General features: G+C 41.0%; 1 protein-coding gene across 2 annotated transcripts; it reads right to left on the reverse strand.

Annotated features, from left to right (window-relative positions):
• Positions 1–261: 261 nt before the first annotated feature.
• csf3r (colony stimulating factor 3 receptor) lies at positions 262–8,816 on the reverse strand. Of its 2 annotated transcripts, XM_076152736.1 has the most exons (17): positions 8,652–8,816; positions 6,588–6,648; positions 5,833–5,907; positions 5,316–5,612; positions 5,097–5,229; positions 4,834–5,000; positions 4,401–4,570; positions 4,106–4,256; positions 3,736–3,818; positions 3,394–3,601; positions 2,693–2,881; positions 2,459–2,560; positions 2,011–2,157; positions 1,663–1,809; positions 1,477–1,573; positions 1,299–1,377; positions 262–1,181 (listed from the first exon to the last, which is right to left on the reverse strand). In XM_076152736.1, the coding sequence occupies exons 3-17, from the start codon at positions 5,894–5,896 to the stop codon at positions 723–725; spliced, it is 2,493 nt and encodes an 830-aa protein (XP_076008851.1). In that variant the 5' UTR covers positions 5,897–5,907; positions 6,588–6,648; positions 8,652–8,816; the 3' UTR covers positions 262–722. The 2 variants fall into 2 exon arrangements, with proteins under 2 accessions (XP_076008851.1, XP_076008852.1); XM_076152737.1 differs by lacking the exon at positions 6,588–6,648.
• Between the last annotated feature and the right edge of the window lie 5,959 nt (positions 8,817–14,775).

Below are 14,775 nucleotides of genomic sequence, written 5' to 3' on the forward strand. Positions count from 1 at the left end.
TTTTTTATGCTTTATGTTAACATTACAGTTAAAAATGGTTAAATAGAGAATGACATCGTGTTTTTTCCTGTACTATTAATTAGGCAGCACACGTGACCAATAATGTCAATAATGGTCGTATGCCAGACCTACACGACTTACCACCTCACTAAGATGGAATGGAACCATTGTTATTGTAAAGTCGTTAAACTTCACCCTTTTCGGCAGTAACATCCAAATGTCTGTTGGCCATGTGGTAAACAGTCAGTAAATAGAGAGACATTTCCTCTTTCATCATGTATTTTAATATTTTGATTGAAACATTTTGATTAAGAAAACTAGGATATTTTCAGGTCATTTCTAACCAAACCTGGACAAGAACCCTATAGCTGAAGAAAAGTAGCATATAAAAATATACATTCTTACTCCACTCCCAAAATTTTGTAATCAATCTATTCAATTATGAAAATAGGTGAAAGTCAATTTCAGTAGACATTTGTCTCTGCTTTAAGCTGTCACAATGACTGAAATCATTTTTTATACAAAATATGTATTTTCCTATATGGAACTGATCACAGTTTAGCACACATTAAAGTGTGGAAATAATCAAAAATGATTATAGGGCTGAATGCAGCGTGTATTTACAACTCTAGCCTATATGCTGCCACATCGCGCCACAAATGTGATTTTATTTCTATTGAACACCTCACTCAAGTGATTATCCTTATAATTAACAAAGAATATTAATCATTTTGAGTATCATTCATGGCTAATGCTCGTAGGAAAGGAAAGTCATCCCAAATAATGACTGAATCTTCATTTTCTGCAGGATCGACGTCATGGCATGGTCCAAAAAAACATTGTTCGCGTTGCCTCCCATCAGTCGCCATGTTGTGGTAACACTTTGGAGTCAGGGCCTCTTCTGTCTCCAAGAGGGGTTGGGTGGACTCAGAGCGCAGGTAGACATGAGCTTGGTTGGCTGGCTGGCTTGTGTATGGACCAGAGAAGATCACAGTCGCATATGGAACAGAGTCGCTGTTTGTTCCAGAGTAGTCAGGTGTGAGCGGTGAACCACAAATGGACTCTCCCAGGTCACTGGTGACCTCATCATCTTCACTTAGTTTTGTAGATAGATCCAGGAAGCTGAGGTGGGACAGATATGCTGGATTGGGCTCTGGAAGGTCCTGAATTGGATGGAAATCCTGAAACACGAGGAAGTTATTTATCACCATTATCAATTGGGAATATCGATGAATAATGTAACATAGATGGGGGTTATTCCCATTGAAATGCATGTTACTGCATACAGCTGGATGTACCTTTATACTGTCTGAAGTCCATCTCTTGAGAGTGCTATTAGCTGGATCTGGAACAGCTGGCCAGAAACACACCCTCAGCCTGCAACCCAGAAAGGAAAACATACACAGGATACTGATTTGGCGGAAAAAAATGACATCACATTGTAGCAGTTTGATAAAGGAATCCTAGCAATGTCACCTTTTGTGGCTGGAGAAACAAGCCATGACTGTGAAAATAATCATTATTGACAGTCCAACACCAGATGCAGTTACTATCATCACAACAGCAACAGTATCTGAAAAGAAAAGAACATATGCTGTATGGTGTATCTGCTGCAAGGAAACACTCAGGTATGTTTCTACAAATACAAATGAAGATACCAACCAACAGACTCGATTTTGAAATGAATTGTTGATCCATTCAGGTTCCCACCAACTGTGCTAACGACCATGAAAGCTTTATATACAGTTAAGGTGTCCAGATCTTTCAGGATGATCCTCCTCTCGTCCAGGTCAGCGTTCACAACTGAAACTAAAGTCACACATCCGATCAGCTTGATTGATATATGGGCATGTCAGTGTTATTGGCTGATATTTGCTTACTAGTATCTTTGTTTGTTTGTTGCTGTAATCTTTGATGGTCAACTTTGTCTTTTCTAGCACAGTATCCATCAGGCTCTATCAAGTACATACCAAAATATATGAAAGATGCAACACAAGGTTAGTGACACACCTTTAATGTGTCTCTGCTCATCCCAGTAGAAGACTTTGTAGTTCAGTATAATTCCATTCCTTTGGTTCAATGGGACTTCATCCCAGGTTAATTCAATGTAGGATCGCCAGGTATTTTTTATTCTTATTTTGGGAACCATAGAAGGCGCTGCAAAAGAAAACAAGAGTAAACAAAAACAGATATAGTCCCTTTAAGAGTGATTATGACAATCATAGTGGATTTACTAAGCATTTTCGCTTCTGATTTGATCCTATACTATTATTCATCTCACATCCACCAGAGGGCACTATTCTATCACACATCAGAGGATCCGATGAATGAAATGTTGTTTTTGATTGTTTACTGACACAACAAACTCTGTCTGATTTCTTCATAGTTGAGACAGACTCACACTCTCCCAGACTGACTCTCTCTTTGTGTGAGCCTCTGTGTGTCTGAGGTGACTTACCCTTTTCTCTGGAATAGGCATTAACAGTCTGAGGATGGCCTATCACATCCCTGAACCTGGGATATACAGAGACCGCATAGGGCTTGTATGGCTCAAAGCTGCCTGTTGATGAGAGAAGAGGTTAGACTGGATCAGAGTCTGGTATTCTGCTCCTACCACATGTAGAGGCAGGACCAAGCACAGAAAAGAAGACATGTATATTAAGACATTGCTAAGACAACTACTATGACATACCTGTTATGGCAAGGCTGGTCTGATTTCTGTCAGCAATATCAAACTGCATGAGAGAGAGGTCTGTTTCCATCAACGATTTCCATTCCACCACATAACCAGTGAGACCAGAAGAAAGCAGGCTTCTCCATTGCACCAGCATGGATCTATGGTCGCGAGGCCGGACTGTCAGGTCGGATATGGCAGTTAGAGCTAAGGACACAAAACACAAATGTAACTCATCAGACTACACACTTCTAATCGTGCAAGGCCAAACAAGCCCACACAAAATTACAATGATACAGTATATTGAACTTATTTACTGAAGAAATGCTGATAAGGAAGGTAATGCTGTTTTTGGTTCTGTCTTGGTACCTATGCCATGTTTGTTACTCTTTTGCAGACTGATTTCCATATGTTGATAGTCAGATAGCCACATTGTTTTATTGAGATCTGTATGATATCAGCAAAAATATAGCCAAATGCAAAAATCTTACAATGTTAAAACATTTTTTCCATTTCCACATTTATTTGATTCACCTCTGGACCTGAATCTGCCTCGCACTTTTTGTCAAAATTGGTTTATAACTTTCTGAGTAATCCTGCCTCAAGAAAGAGCAAACAGACGGGTATGAACACAATCTCTTCCACTGGGGTAAAAATCCATATCATGTCATACTATTCCAAACCATATCTTCATTTCAAAACCAAGATTTAAACTTTACCTCTGTGCTTGAATACAGGAACATCGGTGGGGGAGGATTTCCCTGCTCCATTTACAGCACTCAGAAACACCTTCCTTGCTCTCCTGGGAAGCTGGAAAGCACAGTGATGCCCTGTTGTAGAGCATAACTGCCCTTTTTCACCAGGCAACTTATATAGTGACACTATGTATGACACATTTTGGCTGTTGGCGCGGAATTGTTTTGATGGCTAAAACAGAAAAAAAAGTGAGGAGACGTTGTTAAAGACAGGCTGTACACTCACAATCAGCATCACAAGCAGAGCTATAACAGAAGATATGTCAGTTTGTGACAGGTGTCAAGCATCGCCTATGATATGTGTACCTTCCAAAACAAGAGTATGTTGAGTTGTTTCTGCATGTGATCCCCTGATACCTTCATCCAGAAGTCTAACCGTCCAGAGGGAGCTGAAAAGAGAGACATGGCTGTCAACTTCACAGCCCATCAAAAATGTACACGTCTCACTCTGCGGAAAGTTAAACTTTTCCGTACAAGACAGGTCCATGGATTTACTGCCGGAGTGCGCTGCGAAACTCAATACATCAATCCAACTTGTGCTATTGAGGGATGTAATGGGTGATTCAGAATGTGTCATTAGCATATATTGAAAAGACCAGGAAATGGAAGAAAAGGTAACTGATTGGAAAATGTTAGAGTGATGGTTTGTGTCACAGTGCATTGATCTGAGCCTCACCGCTCTCCAAGGTGACTCCAGACTTGCTGCCGCTCCACTCACTCCAGGGGCTTTCCAGGTATCTGACTCGAATCTGTGTGCGGTACTGTGTCCCGTGGAGCAGACGACACACTTCCACAGGCCTTTTTTGCGAAATGCGGGTCACAAGGATCTAATAATATGTCCCAGAGCACAAATACAGAACAAATATAACTGCAGGCAAACACTGTGTTGTGAGTACTGCAGTGTGGCTCCTAGAGCTGGTCAAGATAACACAAGCTCTGGGCGTTTAGACAGCGCAATGACTTGCACTCACCGGCTGTTCACTCCACTGATCTCGCTCAAAAGATTTCCGCCGGACCTCCAGGTTCATCCGGTTGACAGGCACCCAGGCCTGGTGTTGAGATAAGCCCCAGAGCAGCCGCAGGCAGCCATACCTTTTTGGACCAGCTTCAACCCTTAGAATCAGTGGAGGGTCAAACTTAGCTGAAATAAAACAAAAGTGGAGGGTCAATCAATCAAAATCAAAAAAATGATTTCTATTTATTCATATAATTTATGATAGCTTTACAAATCTGTGTAAACTTAAAGATAGACTTTAGGCTATTCAAATAAAGTTCTTTCATTCTGCTGATATGGGCCATTAGAGTGCTTTTATTCAAAGTTTGGATACTGGCCAGTTAATGGAGGTTAGGTTAAAGGAACTCATTAAGAACATTCAGTGTATTCATGTTTTCTGTCATTCTCACCTGACCTGAGGGGCTCCAGAATGATAGGCACTGAGGTCGCTTCTCCAAGTTCATTCGCTGCCTTCACATATATTTCCATATATGAGAACAGGACGAAGTCAGGGCGAGGGATGGCGTAGCGATGTACTCCGGTCGGGAGTCTGTAAGTGTAATTCTCACCGGAATCCCTGAAATTAGGTAATTATTTTAATCTAATTGAGTAAATGGCCCTGTGAACACTCAGAGTAACATATGAGCGTATGTCTCTTCAGTGAGAATATTACCATATCTTTGTATGGAGGGTGTATTTTGTCAGTAGGTGGGTGTCCTCCTGTCCAGGGTCCCAGCTACAGGACAGGGTGCTTGGGCTGGTCAGGTTTGTTTGGCAGTTCAGACTCTGCGGGACCGGCGGCAGATCTATGGAAAATAAGAATTAATTTCATATGATCATACATTACTCAGGGCATGAACAAACTTGTCAGAGTGTATTCAATCATTCTCACATCCAGCTCTGATTTCCACTCCTCCTACTATCTGACAGGGATCAGTCTGAACGCAGCAGGTGAGGAACGCTCTGGTTTCATTGAAGGTTGGTATGACGAGCACAGAAATCCTGCTGCTGTCATTGGCTGCAGGGCTGCTGGGAAGGAGGCGGTGGCCGAGGTGCCACTCTATGTGAATGGCTTCTCCCCTGACCAGAGGGCAGTCGTCCCTGATGGTACAAGTGGCTACTACAGGTGACCCCAAAACCACGACTGACTTGGCCGTCTGGACCTCTGCACACGGCAACATGCCATCCTCTAACAAAGACAACAAAGAACAGCCTCGTCATACAATCGGAAGCAGCTGAACTCCATATTTATCCTTAGTCTATAATCATCTTTCTATAAAATCGTAAAAAAGCTCTACACTCAGTCATGACTGATGTCTGAGGCAACAGGAGAAATGGTATGATTACAGCTGTCTTTCTAACAGCTTGTATTCCCATTTAGGTGCATTATTTCTCAGAGAAACACTCACCATTTCTCGCACCAATCACAAATACCACCAGCATGAGGGTCGCTGATAACCACTTGGATGTCATGGTGATCAAACCTGTTAGGGAGACGAAATTAAATGCGTTATTCAAAATTACAAACCTGGGTTTCCCACTGAAACCGTATTCAAATCACCATCCCTGCTGTGGAGCATCCTGCATTGTGTGAAGAGTAATAAAAGTGATAACATCTGTCATTTTAAAGATATTGTTGCCGAGATGCTTCAGTTGCTTGGCATGGCAGGCTAATGTGGATGTGCTCTTCACAATGCATAGATTTTCCTTTTGAACAGACTAATGGTGAGAGATTTAGCTGCAATGCTGACGAACCACACGGGACTTGATGTATACAGATTTCCCAGCTGATACAAAACATAATTTATTTGTAGATAGGCTACATTTGCATTTCCTATAGCTCCTGTTATGACATTCAATTAGGAGTATAAAACTCCACTAAACAGACATGAAATGTGGAATTGGCAGCTGTTAAAACAAGAAGCCTTGTTGGGCATGTGGACCATAGCTGATTGGTCATGGATACTGAGCAGAAGATGGAACTTTGTAAGCGTAGCAGATGGGAGCAACGCTGCAGCATTTGAAATTTGTGATACATTCTTATACAACTTGCTTTTGAGACTCAATAATCAGTCCAGAGAGCTGTATTGTACCCACAAAGATGACCCAGATGAGATGAATCTAGAGGAATGTTCAAGTGCTCAGGTGTTTTTGAAATACTCACCATTTCGTTGTCATTCAAGAAAAAAAAAAAGCCACTTAATCCTGGTTGTTGGCTCACTTTGCTGATAAAAGGAGGAGAAAACACAGAGAAATGATCAGGCTGGATGCTTTTAACTAGAATAAGTAACTAACCAAGTCAAGTCAAAAACAGGCAACCTACCAAAAAACAACAACATAAATAAAGAAATGTATATTGTGAAATAATAAAAATTATATTTAATGTTGTTTTGTGTTGTCTGCTGATTATTTTATATATTTACATTATTATGTAAATAATGTAAACAACAAAGTTTGTATAATTCATTATCATATTATAGTAATTATATTTTCAGTTAAGACAATACACACTAAAGGTTACAGCTACAAAAGGGATCCATTCCTGTGTTAAAAGATAGTTTGGAACGTGACTCTTTAGCCAATTTCTATCCAACAAATGTCCACAGACGCACACACAGACGATCAGTCATCAGCACACTCACTGACACACGTCTTGTGCCAAGCAACTGGGACCGCAGGGTTGGGAAACTTCCTGTGGTCTTGTAACATTTGTTCCTGGGCCCCCTGCCTGTTTCTGGTGAGTTCCAACTACATCTACAGGTTTACTGTCAAAACACCTTTGAACAATCAATTCAGTTTAAAGGACTAAGCTGTGATTGTTCTTCCAATGTCTTTTGTTGCGTGTAGATTTTAGTAGATAGGAATACTTCAAGCAACACATTTATAGTCAGAACTCTGCCTGGAGTATCACCAATCACCTGCCGTTTCTCAACATCTGTGTTAAAGGGATTTGAGAAAAATGGAATGCTCCCCAATTTTTTATCAGCTGTGTTTATAAAAGCTTAAATTTTTGTTCTGCTTTTAAATTTAACTGGGAGTGGGTCATCTGAGGGACAGAGAGAAAGAGAGGGAGAGGATGGGAGGAGGGAAAATAAGGAGATGTGCTATTGAATTTAATGTGTAATTTGTCAACAAAGTCAATTTGATATGTGCAAAAGGAACAGTTTGAAATAAGGGTGGCTGTTTTCCCTGCATTGAGCAATTATGGACCTAATCCATCAATTTATATATATTTGATCTGGTCATTTTTTCCACATCTGTGTGCCTCGGTGACTCATGTTACCATAATGGTTTTGTTATAGCCACCATATGTTTCCTTTCCTGTTGCAGTTGGAGGTTACAAAACCTCCACTTGCAGGATTTGGCAACATCCTTGATGGATTGCAATGACGAAATTGTCTTTGTATGGCCTTTTTGCTGTTTTATCTCACATCACATCACAAACAAAATAAAGGTTTCAAGGAATTTAAAAAGGGTTTCATGAAAAAGGAAGAAAATTCAGTTCTTGTATTTAGGCAGTGTTTATCATGGAACACTTCCTTTAAGCTGAGACAAGGTGACCTTTGTGTCAGCAGTCTTAAACCTCTCGACCATGAAAGGAGGAAAGCATTCTTTTTCACATCCTCTTTTTCAATGGATACGAGAACATAAACACCTTCTCCATACTTAAACACACATTCTCCAAATCAACTTTTCCACTTATGGCACTAAAGTCACAAAAATGTCCAAATTAAGACAACAAAAACGTGTCTGTATAACTCTGTATAAGAATAAATTGTGATTTATGACTATATATTACGATAGAAAAGACTAAAATTCTATGGGTTTTTTTGTCATTGTTATGGAACGATACACTTTACATAATAAGATTTACTGAAAGATATATTTTCATTCCCATTTCTATTTTCATATTAGGAAGAAGTAGTGCACAGATTCTAAGACAGGAAACTACAAAAGAATGGCAAAAGTACAATCCACAGTCGGCTTTTTATTTCTTTTTTAATTAATCAGTATTTTAATTAGTTGATCTTTATAAAAACGTTTTCAATGTGTCAGCTGGATGAAGATGGAACACTGCAGCCTAAACTTTTGTCTTTCAAAAACAACTTTTATGAAGTTTCTACTGTTTTTGTTTTTTTTTAAATTGGCACCAGCATGAGAATGAAAGGAAGAGTAAAGCATTTGAAGTGAAGATAAAGGAGAGCCATCAGAGAGACTTGCCACTCACCGCACAGCAGCTGTAGCAGACCCCAAAACAGGAGAGGCTCTCATCAGCCCTGATAGCGAGAGATGAAACGCCACGGCTCAAAGCAGCTCAGATTGGAGGACATTGGCGTGTTAACCAAGCAGCAGCAGCAGCAGCAGCAGCAGCCGTAGCAACATCCTTGTTTTGAATGTGTGAAACTTCACTATTTTTCAGGAAGAAACACATGACAGATGGGGCCCAGTTCAGGGAAAGAAAGCAGGGTGTTTAAAATCAGGGCAGAACTAAATAGTTTAATTGAATTGGGCAAATCTGAAAGAAACATTATTATTTTTACAGGTGACACTGGATTTTATTGGACAAACTGTACATTTTAATTGTTTTAGTGTAGTGTAGTGTAGTGTAGTACAGTAATCCAGGTATATAGCTGGCTATTCTTAATTAACAAATGTAATTCTTAATTAAAAGGGAATAATTAAGTTTAACTGAACTCAATGAACTCAAAACAAACATTTGTTTGAACAAACAATTGTTTCTATTTTCTTCGCATCATGAGGTGCTTGACGTACAAGTTCATGTTCAACTTCAATTCAAGTCTAATATAGGTCATATTAACACCATAATCAGACTGACTGAGTGCATAAATTGAGAGTTAAGTATTTCAAAATAACATTGCATATTATGTGAAAGTACAGTAAATCCCCATAAGGTTATTAAACATAAGTCACATATAGTATATTGTGACTGAATAAGTTGAATTCCATCCATCTATACAGCCTACTCCTCATCTGTGCGTCAATCACAGTAGAAACAAAAATCAGACAGATAAACATGAGTCACCTGATCCTTGCTCTTATGAGAATAACACATTTTTCAACATTATTTGACAAGATATTAATGTGGAATCTGTCAACTGTTCTACAATATGGTTTCAGTGAGCTTCCTTGGAGAAAGCAATACGTCTGGCTCAGCCTGACCTCTCAGTGTTGAGTGTGACCTTTAAAGTAGCAGCTCTATCATGGATGCTACCTCATCGTCACCACCTTGCCTGTCGACATGATAATAGAACAAGCTCTTAAGTGGGATTGTAAACTGTGCCTTGAACCCCCCAAGGGCGCTCGAAACTACTTGCCATTTCTTGTTTATTATCTTATTAAATTGTAAAATGATTCTCTGGCTAAGGCCTTGTTTCAAACGGCGTACAAGGCGAGTGTGTGCGCTTACCTATTCAACTTTCTACTGAATACTATCAGCTGTATCACTGCTCGGTCACTCTGGCCGCCTTGGAAACATAATGGAATTTGACTGTTAATTACAGGCCATTGGAGAAAAAATTAAACGCACACATTGGTAGGTTTTTAAATAGAAATCAACAGAGAAATGAGAAGTAGACAGTAATTTAAAATACATTAGCTAGTTATCATGCATTGACATATTTTGCTTGATCTTTTTTTCCTAATCAGCAGTAATGAACGGAGTGCTCTCTATCCACTGGGTATTACATGCTACATTTCAGTGAGCAGTAAAATTAGCTGAGGGCCCCCAAGCAAACTTGAGCTGATGAAGCTTTGCAAGGTTTGATTACGGTTCTTGTGCTGTACTTAATAGAAAGCTGTCTTCTCTATGGAGCCAAACTCATATAAGTGATGTGTCTAAGCCTAAATTAGTCACTGCTGGGAACATCATCTCATATATGTCGAATATTATAGGGAGGATCACAGGAGCCATTGTTTCCTATAAGGCTCACTCCCTCATCTTTTGAAACGGCCCCATCGCATTACTCCACTCACTGAAAAAGCTTGTTTTGCATTGATAAGTCAGTAAAAAACACACCTACAGTTTGTCACACAATTATAGATCGCAACAAATAATTATTTCTAAGTTTCCCATCCTGTTTAACGCCAGAAATCTCAGTTATTAATATCGATGTGCAATTAAACTGTCGATACCGATGTCACAGTTATAATTACCAATGCCAGTGCTGTAAGAACTGGAGAAAGTGTGTCTTTGAATGCATATTTACACTTCCCTGGCATCAGCATATTTGACATATCAAGAGAAAGAAATTTGGCCTGCAATCAATCACAGTATTAGAACTTGTTGATGACAGCAATCTGTGTAGGCATTGTGCTAAATCATTAGGTTGAAATGTAGAAACATGAGAGAAAATGATGCACATGAAGACAGCAGATGTGTTGTTTAGATCCATCCACCCGTTCAACATTCGCAGCTCATATAACCTGCATGTCTTTAGACCAATGTGGGAGGGAACAGGAGCAACTAGAGGAAACCCAAGCAGACATGGAGAGGCTGTGCCAGCTTCACACAGCTGGGTTGGAACCCTGACAACTGATTACAATTCAGAAATTATCTAGATAAGAAGGTTACATATAGACGCAAGGTTTACAAGCAAGACCCATGATCCGATCTCAATGTCTGGGTAATGTATCTGGCTAACCAGAGCAGAAGTTAATGCAGGATGCGAAAAGGAGCCACAGCATCATCATGCATCGATCTCTGGCTTAGGGGCCCGTGCGGTAATCAGTCCATGCCTACTGTACATCTCAATCTCAGCTTGCTTCCCGATCGAAGTGCCATCTGCAAAATGACATTGTTTTCTATGATAAAAACACTAACATTTAGTTTGCAGTTTGCATGTGTACAGAACAGCTTCCCGCCATGTGTAAATCAATAAACACATGTGATTATGCCTAATAGGTCAGCATGAGATATGATATGTTCACCCAGAGGAGTGTAGCTTCTTGTACTTGACCGATTCCACGTTATGGGTGAGAGGGAGAGGAAGAGACAGAGGCGGATGGAGAGCAGAGGGGGTCAGACAAGCTCCAACTCACGCTCCTGCTCCTTACATGCACCCAATCCACTCCTATCTAGTACCTGTCACATGCTGGCTGCAAAATGGAATTGACTATTGATTTCCCCCCTACCACAGGTCAGTTGCGCTGGCAGGCTATAGTGGGCCTGGTGTGAGACGACAAGAAGAGGATCACAAGCAGGGAAGAGACAGTCTAGAGACACACACACACACACACACACACACACACACACACACACAGGCACAAATACACATTCTCATTAACTATCGCATCCGCTGGGATTGTGTAACGGAAGAGGATCTATGTTGCTTTCAAGGATATGTGTATGTGTGTGTAACACAACACACACATAACACGGTGGGTTTAATTTTCTGAGAACGAACAAGTTGAATAAGTGTGTACCAGAGTACAGTGAGGACAGAATCTATCCGAGATTTGCAAAAGTCACCACTGTGAGTGTGACATGCGAGTTATACCAAGTAACAGATGCTGCTGAGTGATTCTGGAAGATTCTGTGACAGCCTGAGTCCTCTACCACACACACACTCACACACAGGTATATTATGTCCGAACACAGTAGAAACTGGCACCTTCAAAAGCACATGTCTAGATTGACTTGATACCACTAGAAACACACATTTGAATGCACAATCACGGAAGGGTTTTTGGTAATGTGTGCAGTCCTTATTTAACAGTTGGAAAACAAAGTTTTGTGTTTTTGCAAGATAATAAGCTGCGAAGCATGAAAAACAAGGCTTCCTATCTAAGATCCATTCATCGGAAAATTATGATCTGCTTTGGAAAAAGGTTGGCATCATTACCTTCCTTGAAAAAGCTCAGTGTGTCCAAAGCTTTGACATTTAAAGACTTTTAGTCGCCGTTTGAACGCCTTCAAAACGAAGTACTGAGCAGTGCAAGCTGTGCCATTCACTTGATAGCACTACGTGTGATGATTCAGGAGAAGAAAATACAAAAAAATGTCAATATCCTGCCCACAGAATCCAAGAGGCTTATTTACCTCTAACTTTTTACTACAAAGGTCTTCAGAGGAGCCAGGATGGTTGACTTCACATGGTTTATTCCCCAGTCTTTGTGTCTTGTGTGTGTGTGTGTGTGTGTGTGTGTGTGTGTGGGGGGGGGGGGGGGGGGGGGGGGGGGGGTGGGTAATGGACTGTACTAACCGCTTTTCTCCAAAGAGCTTTACAATGACCTCACATTCATCCATTCATACACTGATGGCAGGGGTGAACATGCAAAGAGTCAATCAGCACATCAGGAGCAGTGAGGGGTTCAGCGTCTTGCTCAACCACAAGCTCTCTATAGGAGGAGTCTGTAACTGAACCAGAAACCTTTCGATCCCAAGACGATCACTCTCCATGCCGCCCACCTTTTCATTAAGTCATATCAGCCATTTCTCCCTCATTTTCAAACTGTACAAGGGGTCATTAAGTCATTGATTGAGGGTAAAGAGGCGATGAAGTGAAGAGTGTCACCAGTGATAGGGAGCATTTGTTAATAATGATAATAATAATCCTGATGGTAAAGTTAGCATTACATGTATGATGTGATTCTTACGTTACACAAGACTCAATATACTGCTGGGTTGTAAGCCAGAATTACACAGGTGGATTTCAAACAATCTGCTGTTCTGTTGATCCTTGATGCTCTCTTTCTGCCCTGCAGGTAGCAGCCAACATCTTGGTTGATATACTGCCGTCCTCCCCACTCTCCATAAACAGTTGATTGCTTTACTTTGTTCTGTCACTCATTTCCTTATTCCCGTTCTGGATGAGCACTCATAGCTGACTCACTCCCTTGCTCCTGATTGATTTATGGGCCGATCAGTGGCAAACCTCATCCGCCTACGATTTCACATGCTCAAAGCCATTCAGTGCGGAATCAAAGCCAGCGCTGATATCTGAAGCCTTCTGTCAATTCATCTTCTTTCCACCTGTGCTTCCAGTTCCTGTTCTTCTTTGGAAAAAGATACAACATAGATAAATGTTCAAGAGTGAGTGGCACAGTTACTGCAAATGTGCATCCGCAGATGGATTGTAACAATTCATTTCTGCCATTAGAAATGCCACACCAGCAATGAAACCTGCCATCATTGAAAGACCAGGGCTATTTGGAGAAATTAACATAACCACTAGTAATACTTGCAAACAGATTGTAAGCAGATGATGGGATTTGTCAAAGGCTGACCTTCTGTTATGCAGCACCTGTGTTCACTAATGGGAGCTAAAAGGATATTTACCCATTATAACCAATAGATGGCACTCTTGTAACATGCAGCCCGTCATGAGACATTTATGATGATGGAGGGGGGAAAAGGACACAAGAATAATAACCATTTTCAAGTTTTATATCCAAAGGGCAATACATGAGGTGACTTTGTTTCAGAGAGGAAAGACATGTGGGGACTTTTGCACAGACAAGTTGGGACTTTGTTTCAGGTAGAGAGTAGGTTCTGGAATCATCTTTGTTTCTTGAAGAGTCTTGTTAGATTTGAAATTCCTCATGGGATCATTTGGTTCACCGACTTATCTTAGCCGAACCAGATACTGGATTACGTCTTGGTACAGGGTAACTTTGAACAAACTTGACATTGAAGCCACTGAGTATGGGTCGAGTTGCGCGGTCATGGAATCAGATTCAGTTTGATTTACCAAATGCAAAAGCAGCAGCACGATTTTTCCTGGTCAACCGAGAGGAGCCGATGACAGGAACTCCTCTTGTTGGGACCTCTGGTAGGCATTGTGACCCCTTCTCTGAGGCAGTGACACATCCACTCATGCCATATCTATTTGGCACAAACTCATTGACAAGGTCATGCTCATTGCAGACAAATGAGAGTGGCTCAGTTTGACCTTGAGAATCCCAATTCAAAAGGTCAGATTGGCCTTTTGGCTTGGGCCCTGGTTTAAGGGGCATCATGCTTGACCTCCTCAACATTGAACTTGCGGTTGCTAAATGGCTGTCCTCTGGGAAGACTGAACCATTGGCTGTTGCAGTAGTCAGTCTGAACTGAACTACCAGGGCTCAGCACAAAGGTGAACTCAGAACCCCAAGGGAAAGCCTGTTTATGTGCACTGTCACATAGGAATCTCACTCTTGGTTGACATTGGCTTTTGTAGCCTAAGTCAGGCTGGAGCACAGCCACATGGGGATATGTATTTCCGTAATGGTGAGGTGTTGTTGGCACTGTGTCATCCCACGGTGAGCTGGTTCAAACGGATCAGGTGCTCCATGTACACCAGGCCAAACCAAACCTGAAGCAGCTGCAGGAATACATACACCCTCAGTTTTCA

Source organism: Genypterus blacodes, unplaced genomic scaffold (genome assembly GCF_046128005.1).
Source record: "Genypterus blacodes isolate CSIRO-AG114 ecotype Tasmania unplaced genomic scaffold, CSIRO-AGI_Gbla_v1 ptg000057l_1, whole genome shotgun sequence".
In the NCBI taxonomy this organism is placed as follows: Eukaryota; Metazoa; Chordata; class Actinopteri; order Ophidiiformes; family Ophidiidae; genus Genypterus; species Genypterus blacodes.

Excerpts from the sequence above, each read along its gene's own strand:
- csf3r (XM_076152737.1), bottom strand. The coding sequence starts at position 5,896 with ATGACATCCAAGTGGTTATCAGCGACCCTCATGCTGGTGGTATTTGTG. Across the intron at positions 5,230-5,315 it reads AGTGGAAATCAGAGCTGGAT|ATCTGCCGCCGGTCCCGCAG; the intron begins GTGAGAATGATT and ends TATTTTCCATAG. Across the intron at positions 2,158-2,458 it reads TGCCTATTCCAGAGAAAAGG|CGCCTTCTATGGTTCCCAAA; the intron begins GTAAGTCACCTC and ends TTTCTTTTGCAG.